Source organism: Gobio gobio (assembly GCF_949357685.1).
Source record: "Gobio gobio genome assembly, chromosome: 12".
Lineage (NCBI taxonomy): Eukaryota > Metazoa > Chordata > Actinopteri > Cypriniformes > Gobionidae > Gobio > Gobio gobio.
The window spans coordinates 95,001-117,371 of record NC_137105.1 but is presented as its reverse complement, the minus strand read 5'-3'; the positions used below and the strand labels follow the sequence as shown (position 1 = coordinate 117,371).

The 22,371-nt window shown below is 47.7% G+C and overlaps 1 protein-coding gene across 1 annotated transcript in view; it reads right to left on the bottom strand.

Moving 5' to 3' along the window:
• Positions 1-22,371, bottom strand: part of plcb1l (phospholipase C beta 1-like) — a 110,479-nt gene that overhangs the window by 25,390 nt on the left and 62,718 nt on the right. Inside the window, exons 9-16 of the mRNA XM_079831689.1 lie at positions 22,297-22,371; positions 18,024-18,170; positions 6,103-6,260; positions 5,538-5,620; positions 5,349-5,433; positions 4,534-4,708; positions 440-577; positions 284-348 (exon numbers count right to left, since the gene is read on the bottom strand). The exon at positions 22,297-22,371 is cut by the window's right edge and continues 92 nt beyond it. Of these exons, the coding sequence (XP_079687815.1) occupies positions 284-348; positions 440-577; positions 4,534-4,708; positions 5,349-5,433; positions 5,538-5,620; positions 6,103-6,260; positions 18,024-18,170; positions 22,297-22,371 (926 nt within the window). The remainder of the gene's footprint in view (positions 1-283; positions 349-439; positions 578-4,533; positions 4,709-5,348; positions 5,434-5,537; positions 5,621-6,102; positions 6,261-18,023; positions 18,171-22,296) is intronic.

The following is a 22,371-nucleotide window of genomic DNA, read 5'->3' as shown; positions in this document are numbered from 1 at the left end:
ATGAGAATCATCACACCCTCAAACTACTGAGATCTGAGGCAGCGCTGCTCTGAGACAACACCAGATGGCAAACTCAACACACTCACAGACACACACACACACTCTTATAGAGATTTTTATAGCGAGAGCTCCGGTGGTTTTGTATCTCAGGTACCAATCCCTGATTAATAAACTGATTTAAAATCACATGTCATGCGGCTCCTGCAGGAACTTTAACCAATAAAAACTTTACCAAGAATCCAATGGAGCGGTCACATGACCCACACGTGTTACTGTCACTTACCTCATCAATGGACTTTTTACTTTCATCGTTATCATCATCCACATCGCTCTCAGCATCCGCTTCACCTGATGGACACAGACAAACGTGACATCACATCACTGCGCTCAGTTTGAGGAGCATGGCTCAATTTACCCCACTTCACACTCAACAACAAACCTTTGTCATCGGCCAGACCAGTGTTATTTGATATCGAGCCGCTCGTTTTATCAATGGACTTCATTCCCTGGCATCTTCTTTCGCCTCTCTCAGTCCCGTCTGCATGAGCGCTGTCTGGAATCTCCTGGTGCGTCGACCCTGTCACAGAAACACCTCTCCACGGGTTATCATTCAGTGCCACACAACTGACCTGCGCAACAGAGACACTTACTGAAGCTTCACCAGCACCTGGACAAACACCAAGGCTGTAATTAATCATTGAGGACTCAAATGATTAAAACCAGGAACAAGTGCAGCGCTGAACTCCGAGAGGTTTACAGCCGCAATGAATCAGAAGAAGCGACACAAAACTTTTTTCCCACAAAATAATGTACACAGTGTACATCCCAAATAATACAGATGTCTACATACAAAACAACAGAAGAATTTACAGTTACAGTAAAACAACAACTATGCTGCTCCAAAACAGAAGAGCTCACCTGTTGCCCTTTTATGCTAAAGCTCTGCTGATGGAGCTTTAGTGTGACGGGTGTTTGAGGAGTCCGTGTGCATATTTGAATGTGTTAGATGTGTTCCTTGTGAAAATTAGATTTTTTGCATGAAAATTGTGCCAAATGCAGAGAATTGTGTGTAGTGTTTTGAAAAAAGTGTGTTTTAGAACTGCAATTTGAGTGTAAAGCAGGAATTGTGCTTGTAATTTAGCAGGTTCAACTGGTTCAGGGGGTTAGGGCACGAGTTACATGCTATGCTCGTAGTGTCTCAAGAACCAGCATAACTGGTATACAGCAAAACTGTATAACAAGTGGAAGCGATTTGAAACAACAGCAACTCAGCCACAAGCCACGTAAAATCACAGAGCGGGGTCAGCGCATGCTGAGGGTCACAGAAGTCAGCAACTTTCTGCAGAGTCAAGAGCTCCAGACCTCCCAACTTCTGTGGCCTTCAGATGAGCTCAGGAACAGTGTGTAGAGCTTCATGGAATGGGTTTCCATGGCCGAGCAGCTCATCCAAGCCTTACATCACCAAGTGCAATGCAAAGCGTGGGATGCAGTGGGGTAAAGCGCGCCGCCACTGGACTCTACTGTAGAGCAGTGGAGACGTGTTCTCTGAGTGACCAATCACGGTTCTCTGTCTGACCATCCCATGGACGAGTCTGGGTTTGGCGGTTGCCAGGGGAACGGGACTTGCCGGACTGCATTGTGCCAAGGGAGAGGGGATTATGGGGTGGGGTTGTTTTTCAGGGGTTGTTTTTCTGTTCCCCTTAGTTCCAGTCAAAGGAACTCTTAATGCTTCACCAAGACATTTTGGACAATTTCATGCTCCCAACTTTGTGGGACCAGTTTGGGGACGGCCCCTTCCTGTCCCAGCATGACTGCGCACCAGTGCACAAAGCGTCACTCCATAAAGACATGGATGAGGAGTTTGGTGTGGAGGAACTGGACTGGCCTGCACAGAGTCCTGACCTCAACCCGATAAAACACCTTTGGGATGAATTAGAGTGGAGACTGAGAGCCAGGCCTTCTCGTCCAACATCACAAATGCGCTTCTAGAAGAATCCCAATAAACACACTCCTAAACCTTGAGGAAAGCCTTCCCAGAAGAGCTGAAGCTGTTAGAGCTGCAACTCCATATTAAACCCTACGGATTAAGAATTGGATGGCATTAAAGCTCATGTGCAGGTGAAGGGGCGACACAACACTCTTGGCGATATAGTGCATTTAGGGTGAATTTGCATTTCATGTCAACTTTCACCAAATGAATAAGACAAATTTTGCACCCTGCATCCTCCTTACTGTTATGCTGATGCACACATTACACATTAATGCTGTAAAAGAGCACAAAGCAGGAGAAAATAACCTCAGTCCTCAGTGGGAAAGACAAGCAGCACTAATACAAGAGGTTTACACTGACAGCACATGCACTGAAGCGGATCTGTCAGCAGGGGGCAGTGTGAGACAGGAGCATGAGCATCCACCAAGAGCCAATCCTACAGCGTTTACAGACGAGCGTATTTAAAGAGCGATAGAGCAGCTTTATCAGCTCATGAAAAGGAGGATCTTTGCACACAGATGTGAAGGAAACACACTCAGGTGAATGTTACTGCACAGCAGGTCAAACACACTACCACAGCTTCAATGACATCACTAAAGAAACGCAGACTCCGAATGTGTCCGTTCACTGGTGCGAGCGTTTAGTACCTGCGCTGGGGGACGAGGGCTCACACACACTGGACGTGTCGATGCCGGAGGGGTTTAGTACCTGTGCTGGGGGACGAGGGCTCACACACCCTGGACGTGTCGACGCCGGATGCCGGAGGGGTTTAGTACCTGCGCTGGGGGACGAGGGCTCACACACGCTGGACGTGTCGACGCCGGATGCCGGAGGGGTTTAGTGCCTGCGCTGGGGGACGAGGGCTCACACACACTGGACGTGTCGATGCCGGAGGGGTTTAGTACCTGTGCTGGGGGACGAGGGCTCACACACACTGGACGTGTCGATGCCGGAGGGGTTTAGTACCTGCGCTGGGGGACGAGGGCTCACACACGCTGGACGTGTCGATGCCGGAGGGGTTTAGTACCTGCGCTGGGGGACGAGGGCTCACACACGCTGGACGTGTCGACGCCGGATGCCGGAGGGGTTTAGTGCCTGCGCTGGGGGACGAGGGCTCACACACGCTGGACGTGTCGACGCCGGATGCCATCAAGGGGTTTAGTGCCTGCGCTGGGGGACGAGGGCTCACACACCCTGGACGTGTCGACGCCGGATGCCGGAGGGGTTTAGTACCTGCGCTGGGGGACGAGGGCTCACACACCCTGGACGTGTCGACGCCGGATGCTGGAGGGGTTTAGTACCTGCGCTGGGGGACGAGGGCTCACACACGCTGGACGTGTCGACGCCGGATGCCGGAGGGGTTTAGTGCCTGCGCTGGGGGACGAGGGCTCACACACACTGGACGTGTCGATGCCGGAGGGGTTTAGTACCTGTGCTGGGGGACGAGGGCTCACACACACTGGACGTGTCGATGCCGGAGGGGTTTAGTACCTGCGCTGGGGGACGAGGGCTCACACACGCTGGACGTGTCGATGCCGGAGGGGTTTAGTACCTGCGCTGGGGGACGAGGGCTCACACACGCTGGACGTGTCGACGCCGGATGCCGGAGGGGTTTAGTGCCTGCGCTGGGGGACGAGGGCTCACACACGCTGGACGTGTCGACGTCGGATGCCATCAAGGGGTTTAGTGCCTGCGCTGGGGGACGAGGGCTCACACACACTGGACGTGTCGATGCCGGAGGGGTTTAGTACCTGCGCTGGGGGACGAGGGCTCACACACACTGGACGTGTCGATGCCGGAGGGGTTTAGTACCTGCGCTGGGGGACGAGGGCTCACACACACTGGACGTGTCGATGCCGGAGGGGTTTAGTACCTGCGCTGGGGGACGAGGGCTCAAACACACTGGACGTGTCGACGCTGGAGGGGTTTAGTACCTGCGCTGGGGGACGAGGGCTCACACACACTGGACGTGTCGATGCCGGAGGGGTTTAGTACCTGCGCTGGGGGACGAGGGCTCACACACACTGGACGTGTCGATGCCGGAGGGGTTTAGTACCTGCGCTGGGGGACGAGGGCTCACACACACTGGACGTGTCGATGCCGGAGGGGTTTAGTACCTGCGCTGGGGGACGAGGGCTCACACACGCTGGACGTGTCGATGCCGGAGGGGTTTAGTACCTGCGCTGGGGACGAGGGCTCACACACACTGGACGTGCCGATGCCGGAGGGGTTTAGTACCTGCGCTGGGGGACGAGGGCTCACACACACTGGACGTGTCGATGCCGGAGGGGTTTAGTACCTGCGCTGGGGGACGAGGGCTCACACACACTGGACGTGCCGATGCCGGAGGGGTTTAGTACCTGCGCTGGGGGACGAGGGCTCACACACGCTGGACGTGTCGATGCCGGAGGGGTTTAGTACCTGCGCTGGGGGACGAGGGCTCACACACACTGGACGTGTCGATGCCGGAGGGGTTTAGTACCTGTGCTGGGGGACGAGGGCTCACACACGCTGGACGTGTCGACGCTGGAGGGGTTTAGTACCTGCGCTGGGGGACGAGGGCTCACACACACTGGACGTGTCACTGCAGGCGCTGGACGTCTGCTCTGTCAGCTTCTTCTTGCCGCTGCCATCAGCTTTGTGGGAATTCTTCTTGTTTTTGATGAGGATTTTCCCCATCAGGTCCACTGGGCTCGGCAGAGGAACGCCGGCCTCCAGCTAAACACACGAGACAAACCAGGAAAACCCAATAATTTACTTTTATACGATTAGAACAAACAAAACAGTTGATAATGTAGCTTTTAAAGGACCAGTTCTTCCAAAAATTGTAGTATGTGTGTGAGTGTGTGTGTGTGTGTGTGTGTGTGTGTGTGTGTGTGTGTGTGTGTGTGTGTGTGTGTGTGTGTGTGTGTGTGTGTGTGTGTGTGTGTGTGTGAGAGTGAGAGTGAGTGAGTGAGTGAGTGTGTGAGTGTGAGTGAGTGTGTGAGTGTGTGTGTGTGTGTGTGTGTGTGTGTGTGTGTGTGTGTGTGTGTGTGTGTGTGTGTGTGTGTGTGTGTGTGTGTGTGTGTGTGTGTGTGTGTGTGTGTGTGTGTGAGAGTGAGTGTGTGAGTGAGTGAGTGAGTGAGTGAGTGAGTGAGTGAGTGTGTGTGTTTGTGTGGGTGTGTGTGTGTGTGTGTTTGTGAGTGTGTGTGTGTGTGTGTGTGTGTGTGTGTGTGTGTGTGTGTGTGTGTGTGTGTGTGTGTGTGTGTGTGTGTGTGTGTGTGTGTGTGTGTGTGTGTGTGTGTGTGTGTGTGTGTGTGAGTGTGAGTGTGTGTGTGAGGCTGTGTTTTGTGAGTGTGTGATCTGTTTTTTCACTCACAGGATATTTCTCCAGCGAGTCTGTGAGCAATGCTTCTCCAAATATTGATCGACAATACTCTGCCATCTTTGCCTGCTGTTTGGGACTGAGACACCAACAGAGAGACGGTAAGACAATTCTTTGCACTAATTTGAGCATTTATAATATTGTAATGTGTGTGAATGATGTGAAAAGACCTTAGGAACTTACGAGTCCACGTGGTTCTCAAAGGACAGGATGACCGGGAACGGGGACGTCTTGAAGGCAGTCTCTGCTATGGCCTCGATCACCTCCTGAAAACATGAGCCTTTGAAACCGATGGTCATGATGGAAATGACTGAAGGACAGTCAGTGAGGTGTGTAACTGGTGCTTTATCTGTGTTTGATCATGTGCCACAGAGAACGATGAGACATCGCGTCCAGATAAAGGATAGTGTGTTCTGGCCAGCTCTATTACGGCTCTTCATCAACAGTATTCACACTGTGTACAAACTGAAGGCTAGAGTCTATCCCAGCATCTCAGGGAAACACACCAGTCCATCGCAGGTCACTTATTCTAATCTATAACCACTTGCTTTCACCATTACAACCTGATGGTGGCGTTATGGGCTCAGTGCTTAAACACGACCATTCTAACATCTTCGGTCCTGGGTCTGTACATCTGCCTCTTTCATGCCTCACAGTTCCTAAAGCTCCTTCCGGTCTGAATGTTCTGTTAAACATCAACTCAATCTCAAACCTCACAAGGAGATACATGCATTGTCTGTCAATGTACCTTGAAGGAGATCTCGGAGGTCATGGTGAAGCCGTGTGTGATGACCGGCTCCTCGTCTGCGGTCCGGCCCTTCCAGCAATCCAGCTCCACACAGCGGCAGCCGGACAGCAGAACCTGCCGGTAGATCTCCACCGATGAGTTTCCGGCCAGCTGACCCGCTGCGGGACACAGAGAGCGCATGTTTCTCCTGCTTTCAAAGATGATCATTCTGTTTATTATGCTTTCATAACACTGTCTGCAAACTGTAAAAGTTATTATTCCATTTCACCTGCAACACTCATGCACATCAGCTGAGAAGAACTGCAATGCAAAGCCTTTAATGAAGGTGGGTCACATTACAGAAATCACATTTCTGAGCGATTATGTACTTCCTGATTGGGATAATTAACAGAACTCTGAAAATGCATTAGTAAGACTTCTCGTGTTTTATTGTAAATTTGAGTAGATTGAGTGCAAGTGCTGAAACCGCGTCCAACTGAAGTACGGCCATTACCGCAAATGATACGGACATTAATATCATAATTCTACAATTAAGTAAGTGCAAAAACCGCCAGGACATTTTAGTCACTCCATCTTCTCTCGAATGGCTAATTCTAAACGTATTAGCGTCTGAAACAGCATTCACGCTGGATCATCTGTTCAAACCACAAATGATACACTCAAAAAAAAAAGGCTCGTAATCATAGGGGAACCTTTTTAGTGCTATATAGCACCAATTTTGGTGCTTCAGTGGTTCTTCAGCGGTTCTTCAGAGGTGCTATATAGCACCTTAGTCAAAGAACCGGTGAAGAACCTCTGAAGAACCGCTGAAGAACCACTGAAGCACCAAAATTGGTGCTATATAGCACTAAAAAAGGTTCCCCTATGATTACGAGCCAAGAACCATTTTTGGTGCAATATAGAACCTTTTTTTTTTTTAGAGTGTAGACATTGAGGGTTATTTGGATATTTATGAGCATTTGGTCTCACAGTAGTTCATGTTCAAAGGCTAAACATCTGCACATTCACTTATTCACCTGGTCTGATGAAGACAGAAACAGTCATTAAAACCCAAAGAAAATCCCAGAGGGCTGTGGTTTTAACTGTTGCCTTCACTGCAAACCGACGTGGGTCACCTCAATAAACCCGTCTCCAGCATGTTGCCCCCGGTCCCTCGAATATTCTGATCTATTATGACCTCCGAGCTGTAAAACTGCCAGAATAATAATAATAATACGCTGTTTGTTAATTGGCCAGAGGAGAACTGGCACCCCGACTGAGCCTGGTTTCTCCCAAGGTTTATTTTTCTCCATTAGGTCACCTAATGGGGTTTTGGTTTCCTTGCCACTGTTGCCTCTGGCTTGGCGTGCTCAGTTGGGGACACTAAATTTTTCAACTAAACATCGAAATACATCTAAATAATAAACTAAATTAACCATTTAAACTAAATTACTGATCAAATTATTGATCTAAAGCCCACACTGTCACTGTATGATACTTGAAATTTTTCCAGAATGGCTATACAGCTGAATAAAATTATGCTGCATTATTTTCCTGTTTAACACTGTAAAGCTGCTTTGAAACAATCTACATTGTTAAAAGCGCTATATAAATAAAGTTGACTTGACTTGACTGACCTCAACAGTGCCTGCTGACTCATGAGTGACCAACAGTCACATTCTTACCACCTTCGCTGGCCAAAGAGACACATTCTCTCAAAATACATATTCATAAGAGCAGATATTCTGTTCAGAGAACGTCCGTATGGACCAGAAGCCTCTAGAAGAGTTTACTGTAAAGCTGATTAGCTCAGAGAGACCTGAGATCAATGAAGCGACAGGAATGAGAACGAAGCTATGAGGGACAGAAATACAGTGTGTTCAGTGGGTTCAGTGTGTTCAGTGGATCAGTGTGTTCAGTGTGTTCAGTGGATCAGTGTGTTCAGTGTGTTCAGTGTGTTCAGTGTGTTCAGTGGGTTCAGTGTGTTCAGTGGATCAGTGTGTTCAGTGTGTTCAGTGGATCAGTGTGTTCAGTGTGTTCAGTGGATCAGTGTGTTCAGTGTGTTCAGTGGATCAGTGTGTTCAGTGGATCAGTGTGTTCAGTGTGTTCAGTGGATCAGTGTGTTCAGTGGATCAGTGTGTTCAGTGTGTTCAGTGGATCAGTGTGTTCAGTGGATCAGTGTGTTCAGTGGGTTCAGTGTGTTCAGTGGATCAGTGTGTTCAGTGGATCAGTGTGTTCAGTGTGTTCAGTGTGTTCAGTGGATCAGTGTGTTCAGTGGGTTCAGTGTGTTCAGTGGATCAGTGTGTTCAGTGGATCAGTGTGTTCAGTGTGTTAAGTGGATCAGTGTGTTCAGTATGTTCAGTGGATCAGTGTGTTCAGTGGGTTCAGTGTGTTCAGTGTGTTCAGTGGATCAGTGTGTTCAGTGTGTTCAGTGGATCAGTGTGTTCATTGGATCAGTGTGTTCAGTGGGTTCAGTGGGTTCAGTGGGTTCAGTGGGTTCAGTGGATCAGTGTGTTCAGTGGATCAGTGTGTTCAGTGGATCAGTGTGTTCAGTGTATTCAGTGGATCATTGGGTTCAGTGGATCAGTGTGTTCAGTGGATCAGTGTGTTCAGTGTGTTCAGTGTGTTCAGTGGATCAGTGTGTTCAGTGGATCAGTGTGTTCAGTGGATCAGTGTGTTCAGTGGGTTCAGTGGATCAGTGTGTTCAGTGGATCAGTGTGTTCAGTGTTTTCAGTGGATCAGTGTGTTCAGTGGATCAGTGTGTTCAGTGGATCAGTATGTTCAGTGGATCAGTGTGTTCAGTGGATCAGTGTGTTAAGTGGATCAGTGTGTTCAGTGGATCAGTGTGTTCAGTGTGTTCAGTGGATCAGTGTGTTCAGTGGATCAGTGTGTTCAGTGTGTTCAGTGGATCAGTGTGTTCAGTGGATCAGTGTGTTCAGTATATTCAGTGGATCAGTGTGTTCAGTGGATCAGTGTGTTCAGTGGATCAGTATGTTCAGTGGATCAGTGTGTTCAGTGGATCAGTGTGTTAAGTGGATCAGTGTGTTCAGTGGATCAGTGTGTTCAGTGGATCAGTGTGTTCAGTGTGTTCAGTGGATCAGTGGATCAGTGTGTTAAGTGGATCAGTGTGTTCAGTGGATCAGTGTGTTCAGTGTGTTCAGTGGATCAGTGTGTTCAGTGGATCAGTGTGTTAAGTGGATCAGCGTGTTCAGTGGATCAGTGTGTTCAGTGTGTTCAGTGGATCAGTGTGTTAAGTGGATCAGTGTGTTCAGTGGATCAGTGTGTTCAGTGTGTTCAGTGGATCAGTGTGTTCAGTGGATCAGTGTGCTCAGTGTGTTCAGTGAGTTCTGTGGATCAGTGTGTTCAGTGGATCAGTGTGTTCAGTGGATCAGTGTGTTCAGTGTGTTCAGTGGATCAGTGTGTTCAGTGGATCAGTATGATCAGTGTGTTCAGTGTGTTCAGTGTGTTCAGTGTGTTCAGTGGATCAGTGTGTTCAGTGTGCTCAGTGAGATCAATGGATCAGTGTGTTCAGTGGATCAGTGGATCAGTGTGTTCAGTGTGTTCAGTGAGTTCAGTGGATCAGTGTGATCAGTGTGTTCAGTGTGTTCAGTGTGTTCAGTGGATCAGTGTGATCAGTGTGTTCAGTGTGTTCAGTGGATCAGTGTGTTCAGTGGATCAGTGTGTTCAGTGGATCAGTATGATCAGTGTGTTCAGTGTGTTCAGTGTGTTCAGTGTGTTCAGTGGATCAGTGTGTTCAGTGTGTTCAGTGGATCAGTGTGTTCAGTGGATCAGTATGATCAGTGTGTTCAGTGTGTTCAGTGGATCAGTGTGTTCAGTGTGTTCAGTGGATCAGTGTGTTCAGTGGATCAGTGTGTTCAGTGGTTCAGTGCATCAGTGTGTTCAGTGTGTTCAGTGGATCAGTGTGTTCAGTGTGTTCAGTGTGTTCAGTGGATCAGTGTGTTCAGTGGATCAGTGTGTTCAGTGGATCAGTGGATCAGTGTGTTCAGTGGATCAGTGTGTTCAGTGGATCAGTGTGTTCAGTGGATCAGTGTGTTCAGTGGTTCAGTGGATCAGTGTGTTCAGTGTGTTCAGTGGATCAGTGTGTTCAGTGTGTTCAGTGTGTTCAGTGGATCAGTGTGTTCAGTGGATCAGTGGATCAGTGTGTTCAGTGTGTTCAGTGGATCAGTGTGTTCAGTGTGTTCAGTGTGTTCAGTGGATCAGTGTGTTCAGTGGATCAGTATGATCAGTGTGTTCAGTGTGTTCAGTGGATCAGTGTGTTCAGTGGATCAGTATGATCAGTGTGTTCAGTGGATCAGTGTGTTCAGTGTGTTCAGTGTATTCAGTGTGTTCAGTGTGTTCAGTGTGTTCAGTGTGTTCAGTGTGTTCAGTGGATCAGTGTGTTCAGTGGATCAGTGTGTTCAGTGGATCAGTGTGTTCAGTGTGTTCAGTGGATCAGTGTGTTCAGTGGATCAGTATGATCAGTGTGTTCAGTGTGTTCAGTGTGTTCAGTGGATCAGTGTGTTCAGTGTGCTCAGTGTGTTCAGTGTGTTCAGTGAGTTCAGTGGATCAGTGTGTTCAGTGGATCAGTGTGTTCAGTGGATCAGTGTGTTCAGTGTGTTCAGTGTGTTCAGTGTGTTCAGTGTGTTCAGTGGATCAGTGTATTCAGTGTGTTCAGTGTGTTCAGTGTGTTCAGTGGATCAGTGTGTTCAGTGGATCAGTGTGTTCAGTGTGTTCAGTGTATTCAGTGTGTTCATTGGATCAGTGTGTTCAGTGTGTTCAGTGTATTCAGTGTGTTCAGTGTGTTCAGTGTGTTCAGTGTGTTCAGTGTGTTCAGTGGATCAGTGTGTTCAGTGGATCAGTGTGTTCAGTGGATCAGTGTGTTCAGTGAGTTCAGTGGATCAGTGTGTTCAGTGGATCAGTGTGTTCAGTGTGTTCAGTGAGTTCAGTGGATCAGTGTGTTCAGTGGATCAGTGTGATCAGTGTGTTCAGTGTGTTCAGTGTGTTCAGTGTGTTCAGTGGATCAGTGTGATCAGTGTGTTCAGTGTGTTCAGTGTGTTCAGTGGATCAGTGTGTTCAGTGTGTTCAGTGGATCAGTGTGTTCAGTGGATCAGTATGATCAGTGTGTTCAGTGTGTTCAGTGTGTTCAGTGGATCAGTGTGTTCAGTGGATCAGTGTGTTCAGTGGTTCAGTGGATCAGTGTGTTCAGTGTGTTCAGTGGATCAGTGTGTTCAGTGTGTTCAGTGGATTAGTGTGTTCAGTGGATCAGTGTGTTCAGTGGATCAGTGTGTTCAGTGTGTTCAGTGTGTTCAGTGTGTTTAGTGGATCAGTGTGTTCAGTGGATCAGTGTGTTCAGTGGATCAGTATGATCAGTGTGTTCAGTGTGTTCAGTGTGTTCAGTGGATCAGTGTGTTCAGTGGATCAGTGTGTTCAGTGTGTTCAGTGGATAATTGGATCAGTGTGTTCAGTGGATCAGTGTGTTCAGTGTGTTCAGTGGATCAGTGGATCAGTGTGTTCAGAGGATCAGTGTGTTCAGTGTGTTCAGTGGATCAGTGGATCAGTGTGTTCAGTGGATCAGTGTGTTCAGTGTGTTCAGTGTGTTCAGTGGATCAGTGTGTTCAGTGTGTTCAGTGGATCAGTGTGTTCATTGGATCAGTGTGTTCAGTGGGTTCAGTGGGTTCAGTGGGTTCAGTGGATCAGTGTGTTCAGTGGAACAGTGTGTTCAGTGGATCAGTGTGTTCAGTGTATTCAGTGGATCATTGGGTTCAGTGGATCAGTGTGTTCAGTGGATCAGTGTGTTCAGTGTGTTCAGTGTTTTCAGTGGATCAGTGTGTTCAGTGGATCAGTGTGTTCAGTGGATCAGTATGTTCAGTGGATCAGTGTGTTCAGTGGATCAGTGTGTTAAGTGGATCAGTGTGTTCAGTGGATCAGTGTGTTCAGTGTGTTCAGTGGATCAGTGTGTTCAGTGGATCAGTGTGTTCAGTGTGTTCAGTGGATCAGTGTGTTCAGTGTGTTCAGTGGATCAGTGTGTTCAGTATATTCAGTGGATCAGTGTGTTCAGTGGATCAGTGTGTTCAGTGGATCAGTATGTTCAGTGGATCAGTGTGTTCAGTGGATCAGTGTGTTAAGTGGATCAGTGTGTTCAGTGGATCAGTGTGTTCAGTGGATCAGTGTGTTCAGTGTGTTCAGTGGATCAGTGGATCAGTGTGTTAAGTGGATCAGTGTGTTCAGTGGATCAGTGTGTTCAGTGTGTTCAGTGGATCAGTGTGTTAAGTGGATCAGTGTGTTCAGTGGATCAGTGTGTTCAGTGTGTTCAGTGGATCAGTGTGTTCAGTGGATCAGTGTGCTCAGTGTGTTCAGTGAGTTCTGTGGATCAGTGTGTTCAGTGGATCAGTGTGTTCAGTGGATCAGTGTGTTCAGTGTGTTCAGTGGATCAGTGTGTTCAGTGGATCAGTATGATCAGTGTGTTCAGTGTGTTCAGTGTGTTCAGTGTGTTCAGTGGATCAGTGTGTTCAGTGTGCTCAGTGAGATCAATGGATCAGTGTGTTCAGTGGATCAGTGGATCAGTGTGTTCAGTGTGTTCAGTGAGTTCAGTGGATCAGTGTGATCAGTGTGTTCAGTGTGTTCAGTGTGTTCAGTGGATCAGTGTGATCAGTGTGTTCAGTGTGTTCAGTGGATCAGTGTGTTCAGTGGATCAGTGTGTTCAGTGGATCAGTATGATCAGTGTGTTCAGTGTGTTCAGTGTGTTCAGTGTGTTCAGTGGATCAGTGTGTTCAGTGTGTTCAGTGGATCAGTGTGTTCAGTGGATCAGTATGATCAGTGTGTTCAGTGTGTTCAGTGGATCAGTGTGTTCAGTGTGTTCAGTGGATCAGTGTGTTCAGTGGATCAGTGTGTTCAGTGGTTCAGTGCATCAGTGTGTTCAGTGTGTTCAGTGGATCAGTGTGTTCAGTGTGTTCAGTGTGTTCAGTGGATCAGTGTGTTCAGTGGATCAGTGTGTTCAGTGGATCAGTGGATCAGTGTGTTCAGTGGATCAGTGTGTTCAGTGGATCAGTGTGTTCAGTGGATCAGTGTGTTCAGTGGTTCAGTGGATCAGTGTGTTCAGTGTGTTCAGTGGATCAGTGTGTTCAGTGGATCAGTGTGTTCAGTGTGTTCAGTGGATCAGTGTGTTCAGTGGATCAGTGGATCAGTGTGTTCAGTGTGTTCAGTGGATCAGTGTGTTCAGTGTGTTCAGTGTGTTCAGTGGATCAGTGTGTTCAGTGGATCAGTATGATCAGTGTGTTCAGTGTGTTCAGTGGATCAGTGTGTTCAGTGGATCAGTATGATCAGTGTGTTCAGTGGATCAGTGTGTTCAGTGTGTTCAGTGTATTCAGTGTGTTCAGTGTGTTCAGTGTGTTCAGTGTGTTCAGTGTGTTCAGTGGATCAGTGTGTTCAGTGGATCAGTGTGTTCAGTGGATCAGTGTGTTCAGTGTGTTCAGTGGATCAGTGTGTTCAGTGGATCAGTATGATCAGTGTGTTCAGTGTGTTCAGTGTGTTCAGTGGATCAGTGTGTTCAGTGTGCTCAGTGTGTTCAGTGTGTTCAGTGAGTTCAGTGGATCAGTGTGTTCAGTGGATCAGTGTGTTCAGTGGATCAGTGTGTTCAGTGTGTTCAGTGTGTTCAGTGTGTTCAGTGTGTTCAGTGGATCAGTGTATTCAGTGTGTTCAGTGTGTTCAGTGTGTTCAGTGGATCAGTGTGTTCAGTGGATCAGTGTGTTCAGTGTGTTCAGTGTATTCAGTGTGTTCAGTGGATCAGTGTGTTCAGTGTGTTCAGTGTATTCAGTGTGTTCAGTGTGTTCAGTGTGTTCAGTGTGTTCAGTGGATCAGTGTGTTCAGTGGATCAGTGTGTTCAGTGGATCAGTGTGTTCAGTGAGTTCAGTGGATCAGTGTGTTCAGTGGATCAGTGTGTTCAGTGTGTTCAGTGAGTTCAGTGGATCAGTGTGTTCAGTGGATCAGTGTGATCAGTGTGTTCAGTGTGTTCAGTGTGTTCAGTGGATCAGTGTGTTCAGTGTGTTCAGTGTGTTCAGTGGATCAGTGTGTTCAGTGTGTTCAGTGGATCAGTGTGTTCAGTGGATCAGTATGATCAGTGTGTTCAGTGTGTTCAGTGTGTTCAGTGGATCAGTGTGTTCAGTGGATCAGTGTGTTCAGTGGTTCAGTGGATCAGTGTGTTCAGTGTGTTCAGTGGATCAGTGTGTTCAGTGTGTTCAGTGGATTAGTGTGTTCAGTGGATCAGTGTGTTCAGTGTGTTCAGTGTGTTTAGTGGATCAGTGTGTTCAGTGGATCAGTGTGTTCAGTGGATCAGTATGATCAGTGTGTTCAGTGTGTTCAGTGTGTTCAGTGTGTTCAGTGGATCAGTGTGTTCAGTGGATCAGTGTGTTCAGTGTGTTCAGTGGATAATTGGATCAGTGTGTTCAGTGGATCAGTGTGTTCAGTGTGTTCAGTGGATCAGTGGATCAGTGTGTTCAGAGGATCAGTGTGTTCAGTGTGTTCAGTGGATCAGTGGATCAGTGTGTTCAGTGGATCAGTGTGTTCAGTGTGTTCAGTGTGTTCAGTGTGTTCAGTGGATCAGTGTGTTCAGTGGATCAGTGTGTTCAGTGTGTTCAGTGGATAATTGGATCAGTTTGTTCAGTGGATCAGTGTGTTCAGTGTGTTCAGTGGATCAGTGGATCAGTGTGTTCAGAGGATCAGTGTGTTCAGTGTGTTCAGTGGATCAGTGGATCAGTGTGTTCAGTGGATCAGTGTGTTCAGTGTGTTCAGTGTGTTCAGTGTATTCAGTGTGTTCAGTGGATCGGTGTGTTCAGTGTGTTCAGTGTATTCAGTGTGTTCAGTGTGTTCAGTGGATCAGTGTGTTCAGTGTGTTCATTGGATCAGTGTGTTCAGTGTGTTCAGTGGATCAGTGGATCAGTGTGTTCAGTGGATCAGTGTGTTCAGTGGATCAGTGTGTTCAGTGTGTTCAGTGGATCAGTGTGTTCAGTGGATCAGTGTGTTCAGTGTGTTCAGTGGATCAGTGTGTTCAGTGTGTTCAGTGTGTTCAGTGTGTTTAGTGGATCAGTGTGTTCAGTGGATCAGTGTGTTCAGTGGATCAGTATGATCAGTGTGTTCAGTGTGTTCAGTGTGTTCAGTGGATCAGTGTGTTCAGTGGATCAGTGTGTTCAGTGTGTTCAGTGGATAATTGGATCAGTGTGTTCAGTGGATCAGTGTGTTCAGTGTGTTCAGTGGATCAGTGGATCAGTGTGTTCAGAGGATCAGTGTGTTCAGTGTGTTCAGTGGATCAGTGGATCAGTGTGTTCAGTGGATCAGTGTGTTCAGTGTGTTCAGTGTGTTCAGTGGATCAGTGTGTTCAGTGGATCAGTGTGTTCAGTGTGTTCAGTGGATAATTGGATCAGTGTGTTCAGTGGATCAGTGTGTTCAGTGTGTTCAGTGGATCAGTGGATCAGTGTGTTCAGAGGATCAGTGTGTTCAGTGTGTTCAGTGGATCAGTGGATCAGTGTGTTCAGTGGATCAGTGTGTTCAGTGTGTTCAGTGTGTTCAGTGTGTTCAGTGTGTTCAGTGTGTTCAGTGTATTCAGTGTGTTCAGTGGATCGGTGTGTTCAGTGTGTTCAGTGTATTCAGTGTGTTCAGTGTGTTCAGTGGATCAGTGTGTTCAGTGTGTTCAGTGGATCAGTGTGTTCAGTGTGTTCAGTGGATCAGTGGATCAGTGTGTTCAGTGGATCAGTGTGTTCAGTGGATCAGTGTGTTCAGTGTGTTCAGTGGATCAGTGGATCAGTGTGTTCAGTGGATCAGTGTGTTCAGTGTGTTCAGTGGATCAGTGTGTTCAGTGTGTTCAGTGTGTTCAGTGTGTTCAGTGTGTTCAGTGTATTCAGTGTGTTCAGTGGATCAGTGTGTTCAGTGTGTTCAGTGTATTCAGTGTGTTCAGTGTGTTCAGTGTATTCAGTGTGTTCAGTGGATCAGTGTGTTCAGTGTGTTCAGTGGATCAGTGTGTTCAGTGTGTTCAGTGGATCAGTGGATCAGTGTGTTCAGTGGATCAGTGTGTTTAGTGGATCAGTGGATCAGTGTGTTCAGTGTGTTCAGTGGATCAGTGTGTTCAGTGGATCAGTGTGTTTAGTGGATCAGTGTGTTCAGTGGATCAGTGTGTTCAGTGTGTTCAGTGGATCAGTGTGTTCAGTGGATCAGTGTGTTCAGTGTGTTCAGTGTGTTCAGTGTGTTCAGTGTGTTCAGTGGATCAGTGTGTTCAGTGTGTTCAGTGGATCAGTGTGTTCAGTGTGTTCAGTGGATCAGTGTGTTCAGTGGATCAGTGTGTTCAGTGGATCAGTGTGTTTAGTGGATCAGTGTGTTCAGTGGATCAGTGTGTTCAGTGTGTTCAGTGGATCAGTGTGTTCAGTGGATCAGTGTGTTCAGTGTGTTCAGTGTGTTCAGTGTATTCAGTGTGTTCAGTGTGTTCAGTGTATTCAGTGTGTTCAGTGTGTTCAGTGTGTTCAGTGGATCAGTGTGTTCAGTGTGTTCAGTGGCTCAGTGGATCAGTGTGTTCAGTGGATCAGTGTGTTCAGTGGATCAGTGTGTTCAGTGTGTTCAGTGGATCAGTGGATCAGTGTGTTCAGTGGATCAGTGTGTTCAGTGGATCAGTGTGTTCAGTGTGTTCAGTGTGTTCAGTGGATCAGTGTGTTCAGTGGTTCAGTGGACCAGTGTCCAGTGTTCAGTGGACCAGTGTGTTCAGTGGATCAGTGTGTTCAGTGGATCAGTGTGTTCAGTGTGTTCAGTGTGTTCAGTGGATCAGTGTGTTCAGTGTGTTCAGTGGATCAGTGTGTTCAGTGGATCAGTGGATCAGTGTGTTCAGTGGATCAGTGTGTTCAGTGTGTTCAGTGTGTTCAGTGTGTTCAGTGGATCAGTGTGTTCAGTGGATCAGTGTGTTCAGTGGATCAGTGTGTTTAGTGGATCAGTGTGTTCAGTGGATCAGTGTGTTCAGTGTGTTCAGTGGATCAGTGTGTTCAGTGGATCAGTGTGTTCAGTGTGTTCAGTGGATCAGTGTGTTCAGTGTGTTCAGTGGATCAGTGTGTTCAGTGTGTTCAGTGGATCAGTGTGTTCAGTGGATCAGTGTGTTTAGTGGATCAGTGTGTTCAGTGGATCAGTGTGTTCAGTGTGTTCAGTGGATCAGTGTGTTCAGTGGATCAGTGTGTTCAGTGTGTTCAGTGGATCAGTGTGTTCAGTGGATCAGTGTGTTCAGTGTGTTCAGTGGATCAGTGGATCAGTGTGTTCAGTGGATCAGTGTGTTCAGTGTGTTCAGTGGATCAGTGTGTTCAGTGTGTTCAGTGGATCAGTGTGTTCAGTGTGTTCAGTGTATTCAGTGTGTTCAGTGGATTGTACTGCTGGTACAACCGCATCAGACTTACAGTATATAAAAACAACATAAAACATGTTTGGAAAGAGTTTTGAAAGTGACATGGGATCTTTATACAGTCAATGACACTGTAAAGACTGTAGTCTAACCCTCACAGCCTGGCTAACATTCAGTATGACGTCTGCCCTGAATAGTGTAAGTCGTCTGATTGGCTGACCTGTGAGGTAGGTGTCTTGTGAGTCGTCTGATTGGCTGACCTGTGATGTAGTTGTCGTGTGAGTCGTCTGATTGGCTGACCTGTGAGGTAGGTGTCTTGTGAGTCGTCTGATTGGCTGACCTGTGAGGTAGGTGTCTTGTGAGTCGTCTGATTGGCTGACATGTGAGATAGGTGTCGTGTGAGTCGTCTGATTGGCTGACCTGTGATGTAGTTGTCGTGTGAGTCATCTGATTGGCTGACCTGTGATGTAGGTGTCGTGTGAGTCGTCTGATTGGCTGACCTTTGATGTAGGTGTTGTGTGAGTCGTCTGATTGGCTGACCTTTGATGAAGGTGTTGTGTGAGTCGTCTGATTGGCTGACCTGTGAGGTAGGTGTTGTGTGAGGAGTTGATGAAGTAATGTGAGAGTGGCAGCGTCATGTCTTCACTCAGGTCCAGCTTCTCTGGAGGGATGATACTGTTCTCTTCTCCGCTCAGATATCTGGCGAATCCCTCCACCGAGATCTGCCCTGCACCACAAAACAACCATATCAACAATCCTGAGTAAATATGCAAATATGAGCCAGTGCTGGAAGCTTCAGACCCGTGGAGGATCCCCAGCGTTCCCAGTTCTGTTCCTGAGATCCACCTCCTGCATGGGCAGAACCAGCTGGTCTTCAGGAACGCTGGAGGTGTGTTTGGAGCAGGTACAGACATGAGCGCCTCTGATCTACATAATCTCAGTTTAAGAAGCACTGAATGCAACCGCAGCATGCTGTGAGCGTTTCCTCGTTAAAATGCCAAACACAAGTGAGTTCAGCAGAAGTGACAGCTCAAGCTGCTGGAATGTCGGCCGGCCGCTTCCCATTGCAGTCCCTGTTCAGTCGCCTCTCTCAGGTGGAGTCTAGCACATGTAACGTCCCGCCGTCCCTCTGGCCACTTCACGCTAATTAATCCTGCCATGCCCTCTGTAGACTCCCACAGCCTAATTAACACAGTTCTTCCTCTGACATCCGAACGGGCTTCCTCTAATGAGGCAGCAAAGGGTGGCTTTCATCTCAGCGGAGCGCTCACCTTTCCAGCCTCGTGAGGGAACACCACGGAGGAAGACTTCATTAATGCAGCGCTCCGAACTGGAGATGGAGGAAGACTTCATTAATGCAGCGCTCCGAACTGGAGATGGAGGAAGACTTCATTAATGCAGCGCTCCGAACTGGAGATGGAGGAAGACTTCATTAATGCAGCGCTCTGAACTGGAGATGGAGGAAGACTTCATTAATGCAGCACTCTGAACTGGAGATGGAGGAAGACTTCATTAATGCAGCGCTCTGAACTGGAGATGGAGGAAGACTTCATTAATGCAGCGCTTTGAACTGGAGATGGAGGAAGACTTCATTAATGCAGCGCTCCGAACTGGAGATGGAGGAAGACTTCATTAATGCAGCGCTCCGAACTGGAGATGGAGGAAGACTTCATTAATGCAGCGCTCCGAACTGGAGATGGAGGAAGACTTCATTAATGCAGCGCTCCGAACTGGAGATGGAGGAAGACTTCATTAATGCAGCGCTCTGAACTGGAGATGGAGGAAGACTTCATTAATGCAGCGCTCCGAACTGGAGATGGAGGAAGACTTCATTAATGCAGCGCTCCGAGCTGGAGATGGAGGAAGACTTCATTAATGCAGCGCTCTGAACTGGAGATGGAGGAAGACTTCATTAATGCAGCGCTCTGAACTGGAGATGGAGGAAGACTTCATTAATGCAGCGCTCCGAGCTGGAGATGGAGGAAGACTTCATTAATGCAGCGCTCCGAACTGGAGATGGAGGAAGACTTCATTAATGCAGCGCTCCGAACTGGAGATGGAGGAAGACTTCATTAATGCAGCGCTCCGAGCTGGAGATGGAGGATCACTTCATTAATGCAGCGCTCTGAACTGGAGATGGAGGAAGACTTCATTAATGCAGCGCTCCGAGCTGGAGATGGAGGATCACTTCATTAATGCAGCGCTTTGAACTGGAGATGGAGGAAGACTTCATTAATGCAGCGCTCCGAACTGGAGATGGAGGAAGACTTCATTAATGCAGCGCTCCGAGCTGGAGATGGAGGATCACTTCATTAATGCAGCGCTCTGAACTGGAGATGGAGGAAGACTTCATTAATGCAGCGCTCCGAGCTGGAGATGGAGGATCACTTCATTAATGCAGCGCTTTGAACTGGAGATGGAGGAAGACTTCATTAATGCAGCGCTCCGAACTGGAGATGGAGGAAGACTTCATTAATGCAGCACTCTGAACTGGAGATGGAGGAAGACTTCATTAATGCAGCGCTCCGAGCTGGAGATGGAGGAAGACTTCATTAATGCAGCGCTCTGAACTGGAGATGGAGGAAGACTTCATTAATGCAGCGCTCTGAACTGGAGATGGAGGAAGACTTCATTAATGCAGCACTCTGAACTGGAGATGGAGGAAGACTTCATTAATGCAGCACTCTGAACTGGAGATGGAGGAAGACTTCATTAATGCAGCACTCTGAACTGGAGATGGAGGAAGACTTCATTAATGCAGCGCTCTGAACTGGAGATGGAGGAAGACTTCATTAATGCAGCGCTCTGAACTGGAGATGGAGGAAGACTTCATTAATGCAGCGCTCCGAGCTGGAGATGGAGGAAGACTTCATTAATGCAGCGCTCCGAACTGGAGATGGAGGAAGACTTCATTAATGCAGCGCTCTGAACTGGAGATGGAGGAAGACTTCATTAATGCAGCGCTCTGAACTGGAGATGGAGGAAGACTTCATTAATGCAGCGCTCTGAACTGGAGATGGAGGAAGACTTCATTAATGCAGCGCTCCGAACTGGAGATGGAGGAAGACTTCATTAATGCAGCGCTCTGAACTGGAGATGGAGGAAGACTTCATTAATGCAGCACTCTGAACTGGAGATGGAGGAAGACTTCATTAATGCAGCGCTCCGAACTGGAGATGGAGGAAGACTTCATTAATGCAGCGCTCTGAACTGGAGATGGAGGAAGACTTCATTAATGCAGCGCTCTGAACTGGAGATGGAGGAAGACTTCATTAATGCAGCGCTCTGAACTGGAGATGGAGGAAGACTTCATTAATGCAGCACTCTGAACTGGAGATGGAGGGAGACTTCATTAATGCAGCACTCTGAACTGGAGATGGAGGAAGACTTCATTAATGCAGCGCTCTGAACTGGAGATGGAGGAAGACTTCATTAATGCAGCACTCTGAACTGGAGATGGAGGAAGACTTCATTAATGCAGCGCTCCGAACTGGAGATGGAGGAAGACTTCATTAATGCAGCACTCTGAACTGGAGATGGAGGAAGACTTCATTAATGCAGCACTCTGAACTGGAGATGGAGGAAGACTTCATTAATGCAGCACTCTGAACTGGAGATGGAGGAAGACTTCATTAATGCAGCGCTCCGAACTGGAGATGGAGGAAGACTTCATTAATGCAGCACTCTGAACTGGAGATGGAGGAAGACTTCATTAATGCAGCGCTCTGAACTGGAGATGGAGGAAGACTTCATTAATGCAGCACTCTGAACTGGAGATGGAGGAAGACTTCATTAATGCAGCGCTCTGAACTGGAGATGGAGGAAGACTTCATTAATGCAGCACTCTGAACTGGAGATGGAGGAAGACTTCATTAATGCAGCGCTCTGAACTGGAGATGGAGGAAGACTTCATTAATGCAGCGCTCTGAACTGGAGATGGAGGAAGACTTCATTAATGCAGCGCTCTGAACTGGAGATGGAGGAAGACTTCATTAATGCAGCGCTCTGAACTGGAGATGGAGGAAGACTTCATTAATGCAGCGCTCTGAACTGGAGATGGAGGAAGACTTCATTAATGCAGCGCTCCGAACTGGAGATGGAGGAAGACTTCATTAATGCAGCGCTCTGAACTGGAGATGGAGGAAGACTTCATTAATGCAGCGCTCTGAACTGGAGATGGAGGAAGACTTCATTAATGCAGCACTCTGAACTGGAGATGGAGGAAGACTTCATTAATGCAGCGCTCTGAACTGGAGATGGAGGAAGACTTCATTAATGCAGCGCTCTGAACTGGAGATGGAGGAAGACTTCATTAATGCAGCGCTCTGAACTGGAGATGGAGGAAGACTTCATTAATGCAGCGCTCTGAACTGGAGATGGAGGAAGACTTCATTAATGCAGCGCTCTGAACTGGAGATGGAGGAAGACTTCATTAATGCAGCACTCTGAACTGGAGATGGAGGAGCAGGAGCACAGATGTGGAAGACTGCAGTATTTAAACACACAGACTCTTGGATGCCTCAGTGCAGAGACGCGTCCTCTGGTCTGTACAGTGTTCTTGAGTTTATGGCTCGTAACACACATTTACACGACTGATCTTCTTCAGTTAAACAGGCTCTTTGTCTCTGTGATATGTAAATGAGCTTATTTATGATTGGTGTACTTCACATTTAATAGAGGTCATATGTTAATGAGCTCACGGCTGTGATGTTGTTTCTGCAGTTTAGTTGTAATAAATGTTGTGGACGGACTGGAGAGAGTAAGTTTAACTCTTTTATTTATAGAGCAAATATTCTGTTCAACTTATATGAGCATTGTTCATTTTTCAGGAATCAAACATGAGTTGGACTGACCTCTTTGTGAAAGCATGGAGTCCGGCTCGTATTTGTCCACCAATCCCTGCACTTGCTCGGCTCTGAGGGGCGGGT